General features: G+C 45.0%; 1 protein-coding gene across 3 annotated transcripts in view; it reads left to right on the top strand.

Moving 5' to 3' along the window:
• trpc1 (transient receptor potential cation channel, subfamily C, member 1) overlaps positions 1 to 24,762 on the top strand; it is a 118,641-nt gene that overhangs the window by 64,654 nt on the left and 29,225 nt on the right. For all 3 annotated transcript variants that reach the window (XM_072473900.1, XM_072473899.1, XM_072473901.1), the window contains 2 exons: positions 12,296 to 12,435; positions 21,022 to 21,165. In XM_072473900.1, the coding sequence (XP_072330001.1) occupies positions 12,296 to 12,435; positions 21,022 to 21,165 (284 nt within the window). The remainder of the gene's footprint in view (positions 1 to 12,295; positions 12,436 to 21,021; positions 21,166 to 24,762) is intronic.

Here is a 24,762-nt window from a genome sequence, read left to right as displayed (position 1 = left end):
CTCCTCTTAACCTTCTTCTCTCCAACGAAAACAACCTCAAGTCCGTCAGCCTTTCCTCATAAGATTTTCCCTCCATACCAGGCAACATCCTGGTAAATCTCCTCTGCACCCGCTCCAAAGCCTCCACGTCCTTCCTATAATGCGGTGACCAGAACTGTACGCAATACTCCAAATGCGGCCGTACCAGAGTTCTGTACAGCTGCAACATGACCTCCCGACTCCGGAACTCAATCCCTCTACCAATAAAGGCCAACACTCCATAGGCCTTCTTCACAACCCTATCAACCTGGGTGGCAACTTTCAGGGATCTATGTACATGGACACCTAGATCCCTCTGCTCATCCACACTTTCAAGAACTTTACCATTAGCCAAATATTCCGCATTCCTGTTATTCCTTCCAAAGTGAATCACCTCACACTTCTCTACATTAAACTCCATTTGCCACCTCTCGGCCCAGCTCTGCAGCTTATCTATATCCCTCTGTAATCTGCTACATCCTTCCACACTATCGACAACACCACCGACTTTAGTATCGTCTGCAAATTTACTCACCCACCCTTCTGCGCCTTCCTCTAGGTCATTGATAAAAATGACAAACAGCAACGGCCCCAGAACAGATCCTTGTGGTACTCCACTTGTGACTGTACTCCATTCTGAACATTTCCCGTCAACCACCACCCTCTGTCTTCTTTCAGCTAGCCAATTTCTGATCCACATCTCTAAATCACCCTCAATCCCCAGCCTCCGTATTTTTTGCAATAGCCTACCGTGGGGAACCTTATCAAACGCTTTGCTGAAATCCATATACACCACATCAACTGCTCTACCCTCATCTACCTGTTCAGTCACCTTCTCAAAGAACTCAATAAGGTTTGTGAGGCATGACCTACCCTTCACAAAGCCATGCTGACTATCCCTGATCATATTATTCCTATCTAGATGATTATAAATCTTGTCCCTTATAATCCCCTCCAAGACTTTACCCACTACAGACGTGAGGCTCACCGGTCTATAGTTGCCGGGGTTGTCTCTGCTCCCCTTTTTGAACAAAGGGACCACATTTGCTGTCCTCCAGTCCTCTGGCACTATTCCTGTAGCCAATGATGACATAAAAATCAAAGCCAAAGGTCCAGCAATCTCTTCCCTGGCCTCCCATAGAATCCTAGGATAAATCCCATCAGGTCCCGGGGACTTATCTATTTTCAGCCTGTCCAGAATTGCCAACACCTCTTCCCTACGTACCTCAATGCCATCTATTCTATTAGCCTGGGGCTCAGCATTCTCCTCCACAACATTATCTTTTTCCTGAGTGAATACTGATGAAAAATATTCATTTAGTATCTCGCCTATCACTTCAGACTCCACACACAATTTCCCATCCCTGTCCTTGACTGGTCCTACTCTTTCCCTAGTCATTCGCTTATTCCTGACATACCTATAGAAAGCTTTTGGGTTTTCCTTGATCCTTCCTGCCAAATACTTCTCATGTCCCCTCCTTGTTCGTCTTAGCTCTCTCTTTAGATCCTTCCTCGCTACCTTGTAACTATCCATCGCCCCAACTGAAACTTCACACTTCATCTTTACATAGGCCTTCTTCTTCCTCTTAACAAGAGATTCCACTTCCTTGGTAAACCACGGTTCCCTCGCTCGACGCCTTCCTCCCTGTCTGACCGGTACATACTTATCAAGAACACGCAGTAGCTGATCCTTGAACAAGCCCCACTTATCCAGTGTGCCCAACACTTGCAGCCTACTTCTCCACCTTATCCCCCCAAGTCACGTCTAATGGCATCATAATTGCCCTTCCCCCAGCTATAACTCTTGCCCTGTGGTGTATACTTATCCCTTTCCATCATTAACGTAAACGTCACCGAATTGTGGTCACTGTCCCCAAAGTGCTCTCCTACCTCCAAATCCAACACCTGGCCTGGTTCATTACCCAAAACCAAATCCAACGTGGCCTCGCCTCTTGTTGGCCTGTCAACATATTGTTTCAGGAAACCCTCCTGCACACACTGTACAAAAAACGACCCATCTATTGTACTCGAACTATATATTTTCCAGTCAATATTTGGAAAGTTAAAGTCTCCCATAATAACTACCCTGTTACTTTCGCTCATATCCAGAATCATCTTCGCCATCCTTTCCTCTACATCCCTAGAACTATTAGGAGGCCTATAAAAAACTCCCAACAGGGTGACCTCTCCTTTCCTGTTTCTAACTTCAGCCAATACTACCTCGGAAGAGTCCCCATCTAGCATCCTCTCCGCCACCGTAATACTGCTCTTGACTAGCAGCGCCACACCTCCCCCTCTTTTGCCTCCTTCTCTGAGCTTACTAAAACACCTAAACCCCGGAACCTGCAACATCCATTCCTGTCCCTGCTCTATCCATGTCTCCGAAATGGCCACAACATCGAAGTCCCAGGTACCAACCCACGCTGCCAGTTCCCCTACCTTGTTTCGTATACTCCTGGCATTGAAGTAGACACACTTCAAACCACCTACCTGAACGCTGGCCCCCTCCTGCGACGTCAAATCTGTGCTCCTGACCTCTATACTCTCATTCTCTCTTACCCTAAAACTACAATCCAGGTTCCCATGCCCCTGCTGCATTAGTTTAAACCCCCCCAAAGAGCACTAACAAATCTCCCCCCCAGGATATTTGTGCCCCTCAGGTTCAGATGTAGACCATCCTGTCTGTAGAGGTCCCACCTTCCCCAGAAAGAGCCCCAGTTATCCAAAAATCTGAAACCCTCCCGCCTGCACCATCCCTGTAGCCACGTGTTTAAATGCTCTCTCTCCCTATTCCTCATCTCACTATCACGTGGCACGGGCAACAACCCAGAGATAACAACTCTGTTTGTTCTAGTTCTGAGCTTCCATCCTAGCTCCCTGAAAGCCTGCCTGACATCCTTGTCCCCTTTCCTACCTATGTCGTTGGTGCCAATGTGGACCACGACTTGGGGCTGCTCCCCCTCCCCCCTAAGGACCCGGAAAACACGATCCGAGACATCACGTACCCTTGCACCTGGGAGGCAACATACCAAACGTGAGTCTCTCACGCTCCCACAAAATCTCCTATCTGTGCCCCTGACTATAGAGTCCCCAATTACTAATGCTCTGCTCCTCTCCCCCCTTCCCTTCTGAGCAACAGGGACAGACTCCGTGCCAGAGGCCCGTACCCCATGGCTTACCCTTGGTAAGTCGTCCCCCCCACAAGTATCCAAAGCGGTATACTTGTTTCTCAGGGGAACGACCGCAGGGGATCCCTGCACTGACTGTTTTTTCCCAGTCCCTCTTACAGTTACCCACCTATCTCCAATCTTTGGTGTAACTAATTCCCTGAAGCTGCTATCTATGACCCCTTCTGCCTCCCGAATGATCCGAAGTTCTTCCAACTCCAGCTCCAGTTCCCTAACTCGGTCTTGGAGGAGCTGGATAGATATGGGAGAAATATGAATGGATTCCTTTTTTCCAAAGCTTTCTGTGCACATGCCACTAGACACTATAGGGTTAATTAGTTCTAGAAAATTTACAATAGGTCAATGGATATGGAGGTGCTATATCTTGGCATAGGGAGCATTAGTGGCCATGGGTGGGGAAAGGAGAGTATTTGGAGGGTAAGGGGTGATAGATAGAGGACCTTTTGTGTTTTTATTATAACCGGAGCACAATCCCACAGCCTCGAAGCAGGCCCTTTAAACAGCCCAAATCTGTATCCAGCAGCCCTGTAACTGCGTCCGCACTTCTTCCCAGATTGGCTGGCCTGATTCCAGCTCGCACCCAGCCCCCAGCAATGAAGATCCCGTCTTTGCGAGCACTTTCTCCCAAAGCGGGCTGGCTGAACCAGGAATTTTCACAACTTCCGCTATCTGCCTCGAGGATAAAAATCAAGGCCAAAACATTTGTCTGCCATTTCCTCATTCCTCATAATAATTTAACTACTCTCTTCATTTTTATACACTTCCTTTCTGTTTTTATATTCCTAGCTAGTTTACTCTCCATATTCTATTTTGCTCAGCTTTTTGGTAGCTCTTTGCGGTCTCTAAAACATTCCCGATCCTCAGACTTGCTACCATTCTTTCCAATATTATAACCCTCTTCTTTAATTTAATGAGTGAGCCACGGATGGATGTTTGTTGTTCAGTTTTTTTTTTGTATTTCAATGGAGTGTATGTTTGTTGACCGTTTTGAATTGTTCCTTTTAAATGTTTCCCACTGCTTATTGACATTTTATCTTTTCCTCTATTCACCCAATCAACTGTAGCCAGTTCTCCCCTCAAACCTATGTAATGGACTTTGTTTAAGCATAAGATTCTTGTTTGTGAGTGGAGAATGTCGCTTTCAAATTTAACATGGAATTTAATTGCATTGTAATCACTAGTTCTTTTACTCTTAGATGACTAATTACCTTGACTCGTTACACAATACTAAGTCTAAAATAGCTTTCTCCCTAATTGGTTCCACAACGTTTTTTGCTCCACAAAATTGTTGTCGTGTTGGGTGTTCTGGTTCACAAACAAGCCAACAATGCTGGAAGTGGTGTAATGCTATTTTATTAACTGTTCAACTATGTTAACATACTGTAAACGTGGGTAGAAGCAATACCAGCTTAACTGTGGACCCTTTCCTATCACTAGCTATGGTGAGGCACTCAGCACATGGTGAATGTCTGTGATGCAGGCTGTGAGCTCTGTGCTCTGAGCTGGCTGCTGCTAGAATGAGCGGGAACTCTCCTGAACCCTGTCTTTATAATGCTTATGCTCTCACTGGTGATTGGCTGCGGTGTTATGTATGCTGGTTGGTCCTACTGCATGTCCATCATTGTGTGTATGTCATTGCACCATAATGTACTGATGTATATTATGACAACTGTCACAAAAACATTCTCTAAACTCATCTTCTAGACCACCCTTGCCAATTTAATTGGTCCTGTCTAGATGAAGATTAAGCTGTCCCAGGATTATTACATTGTCTTTGTTACACACTCCAATAACTTCTTGTTTAATGCTCTGTCCAACGGTACAATGGCTTTAGGGGACCTATAAACTAGTCTCCTCAGTGTTTCTTGACTCTTGCTAGTCCTAATCTCCACCCACACTGATTCAATTTCACAATCTTTGGACTCAGGATCCTTATGAGATCATTTCTCACCAATGCACTTCCAAATTCAGTAGCTTCTGGAAGGAGGTGCACTTCTGATGAGGGGTGAGAGGGTCAAGCACAGAACCCATCCAAAATCCAAACCCCCACCCAGCAAACATTTATTTTCTGTTCAGACGTGGGTGCGTCAAGGGTCAACCTCTACCCTAAATGTTTGTTTATTTAGCACGTATTTCTCCATGTATAAACAAAGATGGCCTTCAACAACTTGTATTTGTATTGCACCTTTAGCATCGTAAAACAGTAACCAAAATCACAACAACTTATATAAGACCTTTAATGTAATAAAATATCACAAGGCCATTTGCAGAAGCGTTGTAAAGCAAAATTTAAAAACATTTTAAAACCACGTAAGGCGACGATCAGGGCGGGAGACCAACAACTTAATAAAATAAATAGATTGTAAGGAGGGTCTTAAAGGACAAAATAGAGGTAGTGAGGCCTCGGGAGGGAATTTCAGAGCTTACAGCCTGGGCACCTGAAGGCATGGCCATTAGTGTTGGAATAAATAAAATTGAGGCTGCGCAAGAGGCCAGAATTAGCTGAGTCCAGGTATCTCCGAGTGTGGCACTGGATGGCAGCACAAACATAAGGTGGGGCGAGGCCATTAAGGAATTGGAAGACAGGACAGGGGTGAGGATTTTAAAATCAAGGCTTTGCTTGACTGGGAGCCAATGCAGTAAAAGGGTGATAAGTGAACAGGGCTTGGTCCAAGTAAGCAGTTTCGGATGATCTCTAGTTTACAGAATGCAGGATATGGGAAGCCAGCCAGGAGTGGGTTGGAATAATTTAGAGGTGACCAAGGCACGAATGAGGGTTTCATCAGGAGATGAACTGAGGCGAGGGAAAGATCAGGCGATTTGCGCAGGTGGAAATAGATGGTCTTAGTGATGTCACTGACACGTGGCTGGATGCTTATCTTGGGGTCAAATCTGATGCCAAGGTAGCAAGCGGTCTGGGAAGACACTTGGGGAGATAATTAATACCTGCCAGCAAAAATACATCCCAATGAGGAGGAAAGACTCTTAAGGGGAGGGAGAACCTACCAAGGAATTTAAGGAGGGTATTGAGGGCAGCACGGTAGCATCGTGGATAGCACAATTGCTTCACAGCTCCAGGGTCCCAGGTTCGATTCCCGGCTTGGGTCACTGTCTGTGCGGAGTCTGCACGTCCTCCCCGTGTCTGCGTGGGTTTCCTCCGGGTGCTCCGGTTTCCTCCCACAGTCCAAAGATGTGCAGGTTAGGTGAATTGGCCAATGATAAATTGCCCTTAATGTCCAAAATTGCCCTTGGTATTGGGTGGAGGTGTTGAGTTTGGGTAGGGTGCTCTTTCCAAGAGCCGGTGCAGACTCAAAGGGCCGAATGGCCTCCTTCTGCACTGTAAATTCAATGATAATCTGTGATTAGTCTAGGACAAAGACTCGGCACAACATCGTGGGCCGAAGGGCCTGTTCTGTGCTGTATTTTCTATGTTCTATGTTCTAAATTGCCCTTTGTGTCTAAAATTGTCCTTAGTGTTGGGTGGGGTTACTGGGTTATGGGGATAGGGTGGAGGTGTGGACCTTGGGTAGGGTGCTCTTTCCAAGAGCTGGTGCAGACTCGATGGGCTGAATGGCCTCCTTCTGCACTGTAAATCTATCTATAAGTTGAAAGCGAAAACATATAAACTGGCAACGGTTAATGGTGGGCCAGACGAGTGGGATAGATTCAGAAAGCAGAAAAGGTGGACTAAAAAATAACCAGGAAGGAGAAAATAAACTGAGGCCAACTAGCCAGAAACATAAAATCAAATAATGAGCTTTTTAAGTACTGTTAAAGGAAGAGAAGCCCCTTAGAGAATGAAACTGTGCAGTTATCATGGCGAAAAAGAAAATGACCGAGGAGTTAAATAGATATTTTTCATTGGTCTTTACTGTGGAGGATACTACAAGCATCCCAGAAATAGTAAAATATATGGGGGAGGAATTAAATGCAGTCACCGGAATCAGAGAATTAGTTTTAGGCACACGAATGGGGTTAAAGGCTGACTAGTCCTCTGGACCTAATGGTTTGCACCCCAGGATCATAAAGGAGGTAGCAGCAGAGATCATGGATGCATTGGTAATCATTTTCCCAAAATCCTGGGATTCTGGAACTGTACCAGAGGATTGGAAAACTGCCAATGTGGTATCCTTATTCAAAAATGGTAGGAGGCAAAATGCAGGCAACTACCAGGCCAGTTAGTCGAACGTCAGTTATTGGAAAAATATTAGAATTGATTATTAAGGAAAAAATAGTACATTTGGAAATTCATAATCTGATCAAGTAGAGTCAGCCTGGTTTTATGAAGGGGAAATTATGTCTGACAAATCTACTAGAGTTCTTTGAGAGGTATCAACTCGAGTAGATAGAGGAGAACCAGTCGATGTTGTATAGTTGGATTTTCAGAAGGACTTTCTTTAGGTGCCACACAAAAGGCTTCTACGCAAGATAATGTTTGAGGTAATGTTGTGGCATGGACAGAAGATTGGTTAACGAACAGGAAGCAGTGAATAGCGACAAGGTGGTCTTTCTCCGGTTGGAGGGCCGTAACTAGTGGAGTGCCACAGGGATCAGTACGAAGGCCACCGCTCTTCACAGCATATGTTAATGATTTGGAGGAAGGAACAGAGTGTACTATGGCAAAATTTGCAGTTTAAAAAAGAATTCTTCTTGGGATGTGGACATTTGTTGCCCATCCCCAATTATCCTTGAACTAAGTGACTTGCTCGGCCATTTCAGAGGAGGGAAGAATCAACCGCATCGCTGTGTGTTTCTCAGCACTCCGTGCGTTGGGAAAAATGTGGCTAAATGCGCTCGCTGGGGGACTTTGTTCCCTTTTGGGAGGATCATGCTCTGTGTTTCCAGTTTTCATTTTGTTTTGAACTCAAGAGCTGAAGCAAGCTCGTTGAGTTTCTCTCTATCTGAAAGGGTAAACCTCTCTCAAGCACCCATTTGGAGACCCTGTTTTCCTCTCAGTAAAGCTGGAGGATATTCTGGTAAGTCTAGAAACCAAGTAAGAGTAAAGCCCAGGCTGAGAACTGGGTTTGAGGGGAGACAAAGAAAATCTTAAGGAAATCCAGACAAGCTGTCATCTGAAGGCAGGATCTGTTGTTTAAAAACCCTTTTAAACTCTCATGTGGGCAGCTCTGTTCTTATCTCAGAATGGCTGTTGGTCATTCTGGTGGAGCTGAAAGCAAATAGGAGTTACACAGACCATTTGAATGAATTTTGCATGAAGTCCCAGGGTAATAAAAGTTGAAGTGACTCCCCAGAGGAAACCCTACAGCCTGGGGGTTCTGACTGAATGCTACTGCCAGAAGATGGGCAATCTAACCGGTGATTTCAATCGCTCCGCATCCTGTGAGGACAACCTGCTGCTGCAACGACTTCAACATCTGAAGCCAGGACACTCCTCTTCCATTTCATATTAATCCTCTTATTATTTTTACCCTTCCCCTCCCTCTGTGTATGTCTGTCTTGTGTGTGATTGGGTAGAGGGTGGGACGGTATAAGGGAGGGGGGGGGGAATAGTAAATTTGTTGCCTGAATTATTGCATGTCTCATCAATATTTTTGTTATAAATAAACAGTTGCTGTGTTTCACTTACAAATCTGGTGCCTGCAAGTCATTGGAGCATCAAGGGCCAAAGATCTCAGAAATTTTATCTGAATTATTGGTTAATTCACTTGTGTTGGGACTCTGGGTTCTGGGGGTCTGGAATTGACCGCGCATTAGCTCAGGGTTTCGTAACAATATGCATTCTTATTTCGCACCATGGAAATATTTTACAGCTCTAAAACTTGCTTTCAGATATCCTTCCAGAAATCTGGGTATGTTATCATCCATGCTTTAACCTCTGGTTGTTGTTAGGTTGCTTCTCGTGCCATTAGCTTTAAGCTGAAGACAGTTGTTGGTGAATCAGTTATGTCTTCTTTGCTGACCCTACAATTTTCCCACAGGCTGCAAACTGCCACAAGTTCCTGGGCTAATAGTGTACCATTTGTACCCATTATACATGTTAGTTGAGCAGAATTCTAATGCAGGTACTTTTGGATAACACTTCTAGAGCTTCCAGAAAGCAAAATGAACAAATGTGTGTTCCTGGCAAAACTTCTGTTTCAAAACAATTGTGCAAAATGCTACGCTCCTCTTCAACGTACTGCACACCGAACTTTCAAACTCCAGTGTTTTTAGACCACAGTTATGGTATAAAACTTTTAGATTCATAGAATTTACAGTGCAGTAGGAGGCCATTCGGCCCAAGTCTGCACCGGCCCTTGGAAAGGGCACCCTAATTCAGCCATTGCCTCCACCCTATCCCTCTAACCCAGGAACCCCACCTAACCCTTTGGACACTGAGGGGCAATTTATCATGGCCAATCCACCTAACCTGCCCATCTTTGGACTGTGGGAGGAAACCGGAGCACCCGGAGGAAACCCACGCAGACGGGGAGAAAGTGAAAACTCCACACAGACAGTCACCCGAGGCTGGAATTGAACCCGGGACCCTGGAGCTGTGAGGCAACTGTGCTAACCACTATGTCACCGTGCCGCCCCCAACTTGTAATGCAATTACTTTTTACATCATTGTTAACCAGTATGCTTCAATTATATTTTAATTTTATTATTTATATCAATGCGGTGAACACTTTCCTATTCCCTAAGTCTTTATTTGAAATTACTTTTGTCTCTCCGGAAGATTTTATTGAGCTTTTTGAAAATCTCATCTGTTAAATTAGGTCCAGAGATTATGGCCAATATCACACCTAGTGACATCGTAGAATTTACAGTGCAGAAGGAGGCCATTCGGCCCATCGAGTCTGCACCGGCTCTTGGAAAGAGCACCCTACCCAAGGTCCACACCTCCACCCTATCCCCATAACCCAGTAACCCCACCCAACCCTAAGGGCAATTTTGGACGCTAAGGGCAATTTATCATGGCCAATCCACCTAACCTGCACATCTTTGGACTGTGGGAGGAAACCGGAGCACCCGGAGGAAACCCACGCACACACGGGGAGGATGTGCAGACTCCGCACAGACAGTGACCCAAGCCGGAATCGAACCTGGGACCCTGGAGCTGTGAAGCCAATTAAGAACTTGTTCTTGGAGTAAGGTCAAATGTCTGGCTCTCTGAATTTTGATATTCAGTTTCATACAATAATATAAACTGTTTTCTCTGTACCAGAAGCTGTCTTAACATTACCTGTGGTGATTAGAAGTAGATACCGTGTCTAGTTTTATTTCCAAATTGTCAGTTTTATGTCTACAGTGACAAGCAATCACAGAGAGGATAAACTTGTGCTCATTTTAGCATGATGGGATGGATTGCAAAACTGTGTTCGATGGGGCACAGATTGAATTCTCTCCCCATGTTCGGATGTGTTGATGCACTGATGATAGCAGATGGAGGACCAAAAACTCTGGAGGGATATAGGGAGAAAGTTAAATAAAGTGTCCACAGGAGGTCTTCAGTACCCTGCCTGGTGGCTGGTTAAGGCCATCACTGGCAGTAGGCTGGGTAGTAGTGTGGCAACAACATCAGCTTCCATCTGCATACTGTTAGGATATCGGGCCGGACGGCAATTGTTAGGGTACCCAAAACAGTTTTTCTATTTTTAAAACGGCAATTGTTAGGGTACCCAAAACAGTTTTTCTATTTTTAAAACAATGAGGAAAGGATACATCACCCTTGGAGTGATGACTCTGACCAATAGATATCTTTTATGTTAAAACAAACTTTAATAATTTAAACACAAGAATTAACCACACTAACATCAAAGAAATAGCTTTACAATTAACAGTTAAGCAGCTCTTAAATAAAAGGAAAAACTTCAACTTACTATCTATACCTGCTATTAATTCCAATTAAGCAACCCAATAAGGTTTGAATGCCACTTAAATAAAGTTAACAAAACAGGTTATTTGCTTTGTGTAAATACTTTGAGAGAGAGAGAGACCCTTTCAAGAGCAGATCCAGTACACTTCTTGTCAGACTCAAATCCTATGGCAAACTGCTGTTCAATTTAAAATCTTATAACAGACTGCAAAACTACAGAAAGACCTGGCTCCTCCCATTAATTGCATCATCTGTATTCCACTAAGCTCCATGACCTGCTTAGCTAGGACTTAATACAATCCTTCATAAATTATCCACACTCCAGGGAATCATCCAAAATGTAAACAATGTTCCATTAGCCCTTTATCTGTAACCATGTAATTGGTTGGAATGAATGATTGTCTTACCTTTGACAAATCTTTAATTAAGGCTTTAGCAAACATACTGCCTGTATGTATTTTAAACCAGGATTTTTATTAACATTACTGCCTCAAATGTGAAATACAATATATATCAATTTCTAACATTCATCACAATACTATTTCTAACATAAAGAATCTGAATGTACTCCACATGTGGAAGGGTGGACTCCATAGAGGGAGAATTGAAAGGGGAATCTAAAAGTGTTGTCACAAGATTTTATTTGAGACATAAAAGGTAGGAAGGGTAGAAACAAGACTGTCATTTGGATGCACAAGGTGTAACACCAGGCAAGAACCCGTAAGTGGAATAAAATCCTAAGGGGAGGAGGAAGATTGGGAAGATGAAATGTAGCCTCATAGTGAACATATTCTTAAAAAGCAATTGCTTTGGGTGGGGTATTACTGAGATATTTCAGTAGGTTGTGCAAAGCAGGAAGTTAGTTCCTACACCTAAATGCATTAAATGAACTTGGACAAAAAATACCAATCTGCCGAATAATCTATCGATAGTCAGTGAATAAAATGTATAGTCAGTAGATCTGTTCAGTTTTAACTCCAAATTGAAAACTGTGTAATTTGCATAAGCCTTTAAAGAATATCCAGACAATTTTATTTAAGTTCAATAAAGTGCCCCTTGTTTTGAGCATTTGTTATGAATGAAATTGCAGTTTTTAAACTGAGAAATGTTGCATAGTAGTGATAGTATTACTACCAGTATTCAATTGTGACATTGAAATATACAGTCATTATTCTCTGCATGCAGTGGGTAAAACCCAGACATTGTTGACTCAATGGTTTAAATGTATCGTTCCTTCTCTGGAATGTGCTAATGTATAATTTGTCTCTAGGAATGGTGTGGTCAGATGTGAAGAGGCTGTGGTATGATGGACTTGAAGATTTTATGGAGGAATCTCGAAATCAACTCAGTTTTGTCATGAATTCCTTGTATTTAGCAACATTTGCTCTCAAAGTTGTGGCTCATAATAAGGTAAACAAGAGTTGAGTAGGGAGAAGGGTGGGTCTGCCTTCTGTTTGGATGTGAAATCTGTTTGCTCATATTGACGGAACGGAGATGTGTGAAAAATGAGACAAGTACGGGAGAATCTGATCAGAAAGCCAGTGTTGTATAGTCTAACTGTGTTAAATACTGCTAGACAAGTGGAAATATTGAGCCAGACCTTCTGTTCCCTGGGGAACCATACCCCGGAGGTACCACAGAAGATGCACTGGAGGACCCTTCAGAAGTCGCTACCCAAGGATTGCACAGTAATTGTCCAGTACTGTCACCCGTCGACTAACCCTACCACCCCTGACTACATCCCCATCCTCAGACCTCTTCTCCCCCGCCCCCCCCCCCCTTCCCCCATCCATCCCACCTGTCAAAACCCACTTACCGTACGCTCTTGGCTTCTCCCTAGCTTCTCAAAGTGGCTGAGATCCTTAAACGTTTCTGCATCACAGCAATTGGTGCCTTAAAAGGTGGGGGTGGCTTCACTTCCCTCAATGCTCTAGTCCTGTGCTGAAAGGACTTGAGAACCAGGTAGGCTCCACATTCCTCGCAAGGCCCGGGTCAGAACAGCAAGCGAGACATGTGCAGCTCCCAACCTGGCTAAGTAAAAAAGGAGCAATCCAACTGCGATTGCCGCTCCCAAGGAAGTTCTGGCCTGGGCATTTCAAAAAAAGAATGTACTATTCATCCACCATGAAACTATTTATCACAGAGCCCTGTCATTTCCCCTGCAGCGAGGGCAGACAGATGACCTGTTCATCGACATCCTGCCAAAACTTTTGTGTAACCAACGTCAAGGAATGTGGCTGCAGTCTGGATTGATTCGCCGTCCAATGTTTTCCTATCTTGTGGGAAAGAACTTAATCACTGCTTGGAATTTTTTCAGAATGTCCTGTCCAGATTTTTGATTCACTTTGTAAGAATAATCAGACAATGGTCAGCATGTAGGCCGGTAATTTCCCAGCCTGCCAGGGGTGGGCATCGTCGCAGGCACGACCGGGAGCTGTTAAAAGTCTGTTAACTTTGGTGGGAATTTCCATTCTGGAAAATCCTGCCCATACATTTATTACCGGACCTGTACCAATGCTGCACATATATTATGTTTTCAATTAAGGGCCGTTCAGCATGACCAATTCACCTATCCTGTACATCCTTGGGTTGTAGGGGTGAGACCACACAAACACGGGGAGAATGTGCATACTCCAGATTGACAGTGGCCCAGGGCTGGGATCGAACCTGGGTCCTAGGCAGCGTGAGACAGCAGTGCTAACCACTGCGCCACCCTATGTGTGACTAATGGTGTGAAGAAAATGCAAGGGTGGTTTTCCTTTAGATTTTTATTCCTTCCCAATGGGCAAGTGCTGGACTTCTGTTCATCGCTCCTGTAGTTGTACAGGTGAGAATGGCAAGGCCACACTTGGGGGGAGTTTGAGCTGACTTTCACTGGGGAAGACTACAGATGGTTTTGGAGGAAGACTGCAAGCATCTCTGGGCCTAGAAGGCTTGACTACAGACTCTGCCATCTCAGGCTAACCGGCAGATGGGCGGGTGGAGTTCCCAGAGAAGAAATAATGCCTTCCCGGGAGAGGACGACAGGTTCGTGCTCCATGGAGTCACCACCACTTGTCCAGGGCCAAGTGGAGGACAGTTTGCTGGATTGATGTGACAGCCTGGCAAGTTCCTTTGCTCGTTGTCATGATGGTACAAACCTGAGCTTCCACTGCAGCATTGAAATGTTAAGTACTTAGACTGCAATAGAAATTGGTACGTGGGCCATCAGATGCCACATCATGGTTGGGTTTGCAAATGGATTTTAGTGGTTGCAGTTGTTAATGGGTTATGTTATTGGATTGATGATCCAGAGACCTGGGCCAATGATCTGAGGTCAATTCCCACCATGACATCTGGGACATTTAAATTCAGTTCTTCAAATAAATCTGAATTTTTTAAAAACGATCAAATCAGTAATGGTGACCATGAAACCACCAGATTGTATAGAAGGACGCCTGCCATCCTTAACTGTTCTGACATCTACAATTCCAGATGTACTGAAATGTGGTTGACTCGTAACTGCTTTCTAAAATGTCTCCGCTTAGGATTGGACAACAAATGCTGGCTTTGTCAACAACCCCCACATCCCATGAAAGAGGGAAAATAAAGTTGGCTATCACTTCCATGCTGGAAAGAATGGGACCTAAGCTTCGCGTAAAGTCCCGTCCCAACTGTGTCCTAGATGCCACTGTGCTCCTTAACGTTGGCTGGAGGTTCTCTGGCAGACTTTCCAATGCCCCAAACATTTTATTGTGCATATCCATCAATGTTCCTCTGTAGGTCATACCGTTGACCTGCCCACTGGAGTCCCCTGCGGCATATCTCCTGTGTGACCATGCTCTGCATTGAGTTGGTACGTGTGCTAACTCGCCTCCTACCCTGGCTAAAGACTACTTGTGTCCAGTGTCTCACTCCCTGCAGATAGCAACTCTAAGCTATCCTCTACGTTACGGGAAGTGTCAGAATTGTAGCTGGTGGCTGCCGTTGTAAAATCAAGGGAAGGCGTGTCTCCATCATCACTGTTTTTCTTTCCGTTCTTCCGCTGCCTGGTCAGTTTGCACTTCTTGCGTATCAGGAAGGAGAACCGTGAGGTTATGCAGAGGTGGAAGGACTGGGGTTGCGGAGTAAAGTAAGAGGTGCATACTTAGACTATCTGTAGCATGTAAATCTTAGGAGGCAGGATGTGAGAAGGGTGCTACAGGCCACAGCCGCAGAAATATCTGTGCTAGTAATCATAGAATTTACAGCGCAGAAGGAGGCTATTCAGTCCTTCGGGTCTGCACCGGCCCTTGGAAAGAGCAGCCTACTTAAGCCCATGCCTCCACCCTATCCCAGTAGCCCCAACTAACCTTTTTGGACACTAAGGGCAATTTAGCATGGCCAATCCACCTAACCTACACATTTTTGGACTGTGGGAGGAAACCGAGCACCCGGAAACCCACGCAGAAACAGGGAGAACGTGCAAACTCCGCACAGACAGTGACCCAAGCCGGGAATTGAACCTGGGACCCTGGAGCTGTGAAGCAACAGTGCCAACCACTGTGCCACCGTACTGCCCTATGATCAATATTTTCTTCTCCATGGAAGTTAGGACATGCAAGCAGGCTAACTCCTCCCTCAAGGTCGTTCTGGCTGTGGACCACTATGTCCTGCAACATAGGCCTGAATTTTGCATCCATTGGGCGCTCATGCTGCAACTTGGTAGGCCCGAAAGGGGACACGAATTGCACTTCCATCGCGATCGGCCCTGGAACGTGATTTCACGCTGGCTAGCCAATTACCGGGCGGCAAGTGTGAAGCATGCTCTGAGAAAGGCTCAGTGCTGCCAAGGGGGCGGGAAGAGTTGCTAAGAAAAAGAAGGGCTTGGACTGCCGCTTCCAATGGAGTCCCTCAAGGCGGACAGCTGTTGCAATGCTGCCTCCAGGAGCTACGGACCTCTACAAATGAAATGTGGTGAAAGAACACACCAAACTGTGTTGAGGCAGCACGTTCAAACACCTGACAGCAGAACTCTGAAAACCTCAGTCCCAGACACTTTTAAAATTTTATTTTAGCCCTGATATTTTGTCACGACCCTATATCAAAGTTGCAGCTAAAAGGTGAAGGCAGCCTGGCCAATTGTCCCGCCCACCAACTGTAAAAGTAGACAGACGATGTATAACTGGCTACTTAATTATCAGCGGGCACATTTCCGACTCCCGCACAAGCCTGCTGATTGGAATATCACACGAGTGCACGATGATGTCAGGACATACACCTGATGTCTTCTCGCACAATTTCACGCGCATCCGGGTCAGGTGCGAAACACTGAGCAACGTTAAATTTTTGCCATGGGTATCATGAAATTTGTTTGGGTGATTTGCCCGTCATGTTATATAACTGACCATGGTCTGTATTTAATGGTTACAGCGGTTCCTCTTCCAGGTGCAAAGCTGAGGGATACCCACTGTGCCTATTCCCGGAAGTTCTGACAGGATTGTAAGTCAGTCAGACAGTTAACTATGTGCCACCGGGGCTCCCACACCTTTAGAAGCAAACAACCCGCCTCCAAGAGCTAATGGTCACTCAGAGGACTAGCTGCTCTTCCGTGACAACAGTGCCGCCAGGAGTGGTGGCGAAGGTTGGGACTGCAGCGGTCTCCAGAGCAGCAGCCCGGATGGTGGTCCCGAAACGCAGGTGACTGGCACGGGCTCCGGAAGGCCCCAGGGAGGGAGGGAAGGAGGGTGGTATTGGAGGGATGGAATTTTTGTTTTCAGCTGGGGTGTCACTTGGCAGCAGAGGGCCCTCCACGCACCACAAGGTGTCCAGTCAGGAGGGCCCATTCCCGAGCAGGCCCATCCACAAGCTTTTATGTAATTGGTGTAGCCACCTGGGTTGGCCACTTCCCGACTTAAAATGGAGAACCGCAAAGACTACAGGGAAATTCAGCCAACACAGGCAAAAACTAGCAAGTGCAGAAATCCTGTGTATTAGAACTTGCAAAAGCCCAGACAGCACTGAAACTCACAGCCATCTGCATACTAATGAGCGATCCCCGGGTACAATTGAAACATGTAAGGTGAATAAGGCCAAGCCAGACTCCTCGGCACCAGCAGGAGCCAAGACAAAGGAAGGCCAACGGACACTAAGGGACCGCCCAGCGATCAGAGTACGGCTCCAGTATTGGAGAAATCGATCCAAGTGATCGGTATGTAGTCCAATCACTTGGAACCAGGTACGGGGTCCGCCCAAAGGGGCGGGAAGCCCCTGGGGACTATAAAGTAGAGTCCCCAAGTTCAATTGGTCCTTCTTGGCAGGGTCACTCAGCAACTCGAATCAACCCTTGAGAGTGAACTGCCTAAGCTGCCGCATCAACCAAGTAAGTCTCCAGTCAACGCACGCTACGAGATAGGCGCTCCTAGTTACCAGTCCATACCAGCTTTTGAATCCTGCAGACTCCGATCGAACGAAAAGCCATTTGTTCCCCATACCTGGTGGGCCAGTTCCGAAGCTAAGTATAGGCCTTTTAGTGATAGAGAATAGTCTGGAAAGTAGAGTTTATGCATGAGTAGTGATTTACTGTGTATAATAAATGTGTTTTGATTTGAAACTTACTAATTGGTGTGTTGAGTTATTGATCAGTAAATGAACTTGAACCTCTTGGTGGTATCATAAAGATACCTGGCGACTCTAGAGCAAAGGTTATAGAAACCGAGCAAATTCAGTAAAGATACAACGGGCAACATTTAAGAGCCAACCAAAAGTTAGCAACATTGGCCACCTAAGAGAAATTATCCTCCAGGCGGGAAGGTCATTCTCGACCTTTCCTGCCTCCGGCTTTATTGGGTGGGAATCAGGAAGGCGACGGGCACTTTACCTCCCACCAATCTGGTGGTATAGTTGGTAAGCTTTGGCAGTGGACAGTGTGCTCACTGACTTTGACCACTCACTTGAGAGTTTTCAGGACTTGACTCTTGGCTTTGACATCCACGGCTTTCTGTTCTTACTGCCTTCTCATCGTGTGTCTGGAGGGCTTCCTGGCATCCTGTAGATACAGGACGTCTCTCCGTTAATCCCCTTTCTCCTCCACCATTATCTCCAGTGCGTCATTTAATAAACCTGGAGCTTGTACCCTCTCATCTTATGCCATTTTACGTTTATCAGGCCAGAATCAGTTCTGGTATGAGTGCCTAGGCGGTTGCTGCACCTCCTCTTTGTGAAGTTCAGGCTAGCATTAAGCAATACAGGCTGGCATTAAATGGTGCTAGTGTTTTGTGGCATGTGCCCTTTGTTGTTGCATCCAGCCAATCAGTAGCATGTTTACCGCTGGTTGGACACTGAAATCAGTGAAATGGAGAAGCAGCACAAAGGTGCCGTAGTGAGGTCCAGGTCTCAACACGACATGAAGTAAAAAAAAACACCACTATTCTTAGAATTCCCCAATACCAAAAAGGGTCAATAAGGCATTCTAAATGGTGACAGGGATTCTCACTCCCTGACTCCTATGTAGACTTTGGTGGGTGCTAAGTTATCCCCCGGTATAACCCATATCTTCATAGAAGAATTTTATCTACTTACCACTTCGTAGCATCGATCCTGTGTCCCGCATTGCTAAGTAAGTAAAGTAGACTTTGTAATAACCATTGTTTCAGGTTAAAACTTTTAAGTTATTTTACTATTCTATTTTTCCTTTTAAAAGATGCAATCACTGTCTTTACAGAAAAGTAAAAAGATCTTGCTTCTGTATTCTCCTGGTTGGTGGAAAAGACCTTCAAGTCCACCTTGACAATCTCTCTTCTTTAACTTTTGGTCTTCCTCAGATGGATTCACTGTTCGGCTCGGTTGCTATGCTCTATTCTTCCCATGACCGAGCTATGAGGGCTGATTCTGCTGGTTGTCCCCTTTTTTAGGGTTTATATTCCCCTTCTAGCAGTTATTGAGTTTATATGACATTATCGTAAAGTAACTATTTTACTCTTGATTGTACAAGGTACCTTTAATCTGAATTATTTCTAACACAACTATGTATTCATATTGAGCAAGACTTCAGCTCATCGAACTCTGATTACATTGTTTCCTTTGTGATGTTCAAAAGTGCTTTGATCCCAGAGGGGTGTTACATCTGGTTTCTGTCATTTCTAAAGTTGCTTTATTATCAAATAGTGCCCCCAGCTCCGAACTCTGACTCCGATTTGGGGCTAACGTGTGTTCCCGTTGTCACGCTGTCTCCCGCTTCCCATATTCATCTGGTGTCAGCAGAATTTCACACCTAAACATTTGTCACCCAATTCAACTGAAAATCCTAGCAATTCTTTTTTAACTGCTTACTAAAATAATCAAAGAAGGTGCGAAATATTGCTTTTTTCCATATAACTAAAAGTGCAATCTGCTGTGACTTAAAAGACATTCATCAGTTTTACAGCTTGAATAGTCGCAAGCTGTTTTCTTAATGCCTGTTTGATAAAGGCTATCTGCATTTCAAAACCTTTTGCAGCTGCTGTTAACCCTTCATGGGATTTTCCCTACATTCTCTCATGTACCTTAGGTCAGGTATTGCCAGACTTCCATGTTTCAAATGACATATTTTCCCATTTTTTCTTTTACAGACAACATGGTAGTGGTGAAAATGTGGTGGAAAAGTCAAATTATTTAGAATAATGTTAAAAGTTGAAACATAATTTTAAATGTCGCGCCAGATGAGAAATGATTCAGTGAGGGTGATGTTTGCACAAAACTAGCCCTAAATTTAAGTGCACTGGGAGTCAGAAAATAGGATCCACAAAGCAAAGACCTAAGCCCAGTTTTGATGGGCTCACATATTCTCCATTCGAACTCCGGGGCCCCACATATTGATTGAAAAGGGCTGGGCAAAAATAGTGACAAGAGCATAGATTGGGTTTTGTGCTTAAGGTGGATTCCACTCTTACTTACTCATGCACGTCAAACCTAGCATGTAAAATGCAGACACGACAGTCCTAGGTTCCTCACCCAAAGAGTGCAGCAACATTATTTTAAAATAGAACATAGAACATAAAAAATACAGCACAGAACAGGCCCTTCGGCCCACGATGTTGTGCCGAACCTTTTTCCTAGATTAATCATAGATTATCATTGAATTTACAGTGCAGAAGGAGGCCATTCGGCCCTTTGAGTCTGCACCGGCTCTTGGAAAGAGCACCCTACCCAAACTCAACACCTTCACCCAACACCAAGGGCAATTTGGACATTAAGGGCAATTTATCATTGGCCAATTCACCTAACCCGCACACCTTTGGATTGTGGGAGGAAACCGGAGCACCCGGAGGAAACCCACCCAGACACGGGGAGGACGTGCAGACTCCGCACAGTCAGTGACCCAAGCCGGAATCGAACCTGGGACCCTGGAGCTGTGAAGCAATTGTGCTATCCACAATGCTACCGTGCTGCCCGTGAGAACAAATAAATCTACACTATATCATTTAACCGTAATCCATGTACCTATCCAATAGCTGCTTGAAGGTCCCTAATGTTTCCGACTCAACTACTTCCACAGGCAGTGCATTCCATGCCCCCACTACTCTGGGTAAAGAACCTACCTCTGATATCCCTCCTATATCTTCCACCTTTCACCTTAAATTTATGTCCCCTTGTAATGGTTTGTTCCACCCGGGGAAAAAGTCTCTGACTGTCTACTCTATCTATTCCCCTGATCATCTTATAAACCTCTATCAAGTCGCCCCTCATCCTTCTCCGTTCTAATGAGAAGATGATCATTAGATGTCCTCTTTTTTTTTGTATTAGGGACTCATAAGTTTATAGAGGATTGTTCTATAGAATTCCAACTCTGCACTGCAGAAAGAACTTTGTCTCTCAGACTAAAGATATATTAATGAGCAACCAGATTTTACACCAAATCCTTTTAAGTATTTATTTTGGGAAGTAGGATATCACAAAAGAGCATGCAAAATATAAACATTTTTTTTTTCTAAAGTAAGAGTGATCTGTGAATCATGTTATTTCTCATGCAAGCTGTGAACTTTTCCAATGTCTCTCTAGTTTCATGCGATTGGAGACCGGAAGGATTGGGATGCTTTCCACCCCACTTTAGTGGCTGAGGGTCTGTTCGCTTTTGGCAACATTCTCAGTTACCTGCGGCTTTTCTTTGTGTACACGACTAGCTCCATCCTGGGACCACTGCAGGTAATGCCTTCACCTTATCGAATTATTCAGCCCTTAGAATGCGCGGTGCCTGGAAGTTGGGCAAGCGACCAGCTCCAGGTTTCTGTTAACAGTACTCTAAAACCAGTTGTCGGGACATATGAGAGATGGCCCGCGGGTGATTTGCTTTCCTTTCATTTGCCTTCTCTCTTTGTCGGACAATACCTGGCCCACCCTTCTTTGTTTCCCCTGATAGCACAGATGAGATACTGCATGCGCAAACCAACGTCCAACTATTTTGTCTGATAGCATGCAGCTGCATAGCAACCTCGCTTCTTCATTTTTCCAGCATCGTTGTGTATTTTCCCCGCTCAGTATTTCATATAATGAAAAGTGTTTTTTTTAATAGATTTTGTTAGGGCATTTATTTTTCACCCCCCAACTTCAGAACTATAAATCTGGTGTGCCTCTTGCCCTCATTACATTGCAGCTGTAAGGGAGCAGTGTAGAATAAAAGATCCAAGCTTTGTTGTGCAGGTCACCAGATAATGCCATTGATCTACATATGTTGACGTTTGCCATTTTGATTTGCGAGCACCAGCCTGAGCTGAATTCTAAATCTCAGAGGGAAACAGTACGGACATTGTCCACAGGCACTCCTGCCATCACCTTTAGTCAGCTTGAAATCAACAGTTTATACAGCAAGTACTGTTGGCCTAAAAATATTTGCACTGCAAATATTTTGAGACTGGCTAAATTTCGCACCGAAAGCCTCGATGATTTTGCGGTCTGTTTGTGAGCATTACCATTTTTCTGCCTCGGGAGTTTCTGTGGCTGTGTTACTCTATGTGACCTTTTACAAAGTTTTGGCTCAGAAATGAGAGAGGTTACATTTTAATAGCTAGCTGCTAAAATATGATGGCAGCACTCGAGGACAATTCGGGATGGGGGATAAATCCCGTCAGAATGAATTTTTAAGAAGCCATTCCACCTGCATTGTGCTGTTTGTAAATGAGATTCTTTTCCAGAGCAGCAGACCAATCTGCGGCTGCGTTTGTTTTGAATTGGGCTATACACTGCTTTTAAATTCAATTGATTGCAAGTATGGCAGACACAAAAGTAAACACATTCGAGACAGTAACTCTTAAGCCATGCACCAACAAAATGCAGAATGCTTTAGAGGGGAAAGAAAATACAGAATAAGTATTTTGTATTCAACATACTCCACCCGTTTTATAAAAACAAGTCATGTATTTCCAAAAATGTAGTTGATCCTTTAGAAAAAATGTAGATTTTTTTACCTGCCTGGCAAGATTGAGGAACATGCTCAGGTGATCCAGAGCAGACCCATAAAAATAATGTGCAAAGACGTGCACTGTTGGAGGTGCCTTATTCTTTTTTTTTAATTTAACCTTTATTTAATTTCCATAGAATCCCTACTGTTGCTAACTTTTGGTTGGTTCAATTGGCTCTGTTTTATAACCTTTGCCCTCGAGTCGCCAGGTATCTTTATGATACCACCACGAGGTTCAAGTTCAAGTAATGATCAATAACTCAACACACCAATTAGTAAGATTCAAATCAAAGCACATTTATTATACACAGTAAATCGCTACTCATGCATAAATTCTACTTCTAAGCTACTTCTACAACTAACAGGCCTATACTTAGCTTTGGACTGGCCCACCAGGTCAGGGGAACAAATGGCCTTTCGTTCGGATTCTGAAACTGCGGGATTCAAAGCTGGTATGGACTGGTAGCTAGGAGCGCCTATCTCGTAGCGAGCGTCGACTTGAGACTTACTTCAGTGATGCGGCAGCTTGGACAGTTCACTCTCAAGGGTTGGTTCGCGTTGCTGAGTGACCCTGTCAAGAAGGACAATTTTTTTTTTTTTTTTTAATAAATATTTTATTGAAAATTTTTGGTCAACCAACACAGTACATTGTGCATCCTTTACACAACATTATAACAATACAGATAATAATGACCTTTTTTATATAAACAAAAAACAACAAATAAATAAATATTAAATAACAAAAATGAAAACTAGCCCTAATTGGCAACTGCCTTGTCACAGGCTATACCCCCCCCCCCACCCCCATCCCTCTTCCCCCCCCCCCCCCCCCCAAGTCCTGGGCTGCTGCTGCTGCCTTCTTTTTTCCCCCATCTATCTTTCCGCAAGATATTCGACGAACGGTTGCCACCGCCTGGTGAACCCTTCAGCCGACCCCCTTAGGACGGACTTAATCCACTCTAGCTTTATGAACCCCGCCATGTCATTTATCCAGGTCTCCACCGCCGGGGGCTTGGCTTCTTTCCACATTAGCAATATCCTGCGCCGGGCTACTAGGGACGCAAAGGCCAAAACATCGGCCTCTCTCGCCTCCTGCACTCCCGGCTCTTGTGCAACCCCAAATATAGCCAACCCCCAGCTTGGTTCGACCCGGACTCCTACTACTTTTGAAAGCGCCTTTGTCACCCCCACCCAAAACCCCTGTAGTGCCGGGCATGACCAAAACATATGGGTATGATTCGCTGGGCTTCTCGAGCACCTCGCACACCTATCCTTCACCCCAAAAAATTTACTGAGCCGTGTTCCAGTCATATGTGTCCTGTGTAATACCTTAAACTGAATCAGGCTTAGCCTGGCGCACGAGGACGACGAGTTTACCCTGTTTAGGGCATCTGCCCACAGCCCCTCCTCGATCTCCTCCCCTAGCTCTTCTTCCCATTTCCCTTTTAGTTCGTCCACCATAGTCTCCCCTTCGTCCCTCAATTCCCTATATATATCCGACACCTTACCATCCCCCACCCATTTCTTTGAGATGACTCTGTCCTGCACCTCTTGTGTCGGGAGCTGCGGGAATTCCCTCGCCTGTTGCCTCGCAAAAGCCCTCAATTGCATGTACCTGAATGCATTCCCTTGGGGCAACCCATATTTCTCGGTCAGCACTCCCAGACTTGCGAACTTCCCGTCCACAAATAGATCTTTCAGTTGCGTTATTCCTGCTCTTTGCCACATTCCATATCCCCCATCCATTCCCCCCGGGGCAAACCTATGGTTGTTTCTTATCGGGGACCCCCCCAATGCTCCGGTCTTTCCCCTATGTCGTCTCCACTGTCCCCAAATCTTCAGTGTAGCTACCACCACCGGGCTCGTGGTGTAGTTCCTCGGTGAGAACGGCAATGGGGCTGTCACCATAGCCTGCAGGCTGGTCCCCCTACAGGACGCCCTCTCTAATCTCTTCCACGCCGCTCCCTCCTCCTCTCCCATCCACTTACTCACCATTGAAATATTAGCGGCCCAATAATACTCACTTAGGCTCGGTAGTGCCAGCCCCCCCCTATCCCTACTACGCTGTAAGAATCCCTTCCTCACTCTCGGCCCAAACAAAACCCATGATGCTCTTTTCTATCCTTTTAAAAAAAGCCTTCGTGATCACCACCGGGAGGCACTGAAACACAAAGAGGAATCTCGGGAGGACCACCATCTTAACCGCCTGCACCCTCCCTGCCATTGACAGTGCTACCATATCCCATCTCTTGAAATCTTCCTCCATCTGTTCCACCAACCGCGTTAAATTTAGCCTGTGCAATGTGCCCCAATTCTTAGCTATCTGGATCCCCAGGTAACAAAAG

The sequence above is a fragment of the Scyliorhinus torazame genome, chromosome 14 (genome assembly GCF_047496885.1).
Source record: "Scyliorhinus torazame isolate Kashiwa2021f chromosome 14, sScyTor2.1, whole genome shotgun sequence".
Taxonomy (NCBI): domain Eukaryota; kingdom Metazoa; phylum Chordata; class Chondrichthyes; order Carcharhiniformes; family Scyliorhinidae; genus Scyliorhinus; species Scyliorhinus torazame.
This window is presented reverse-complemented; position numbering and strand designations above follow the sequence as displayed.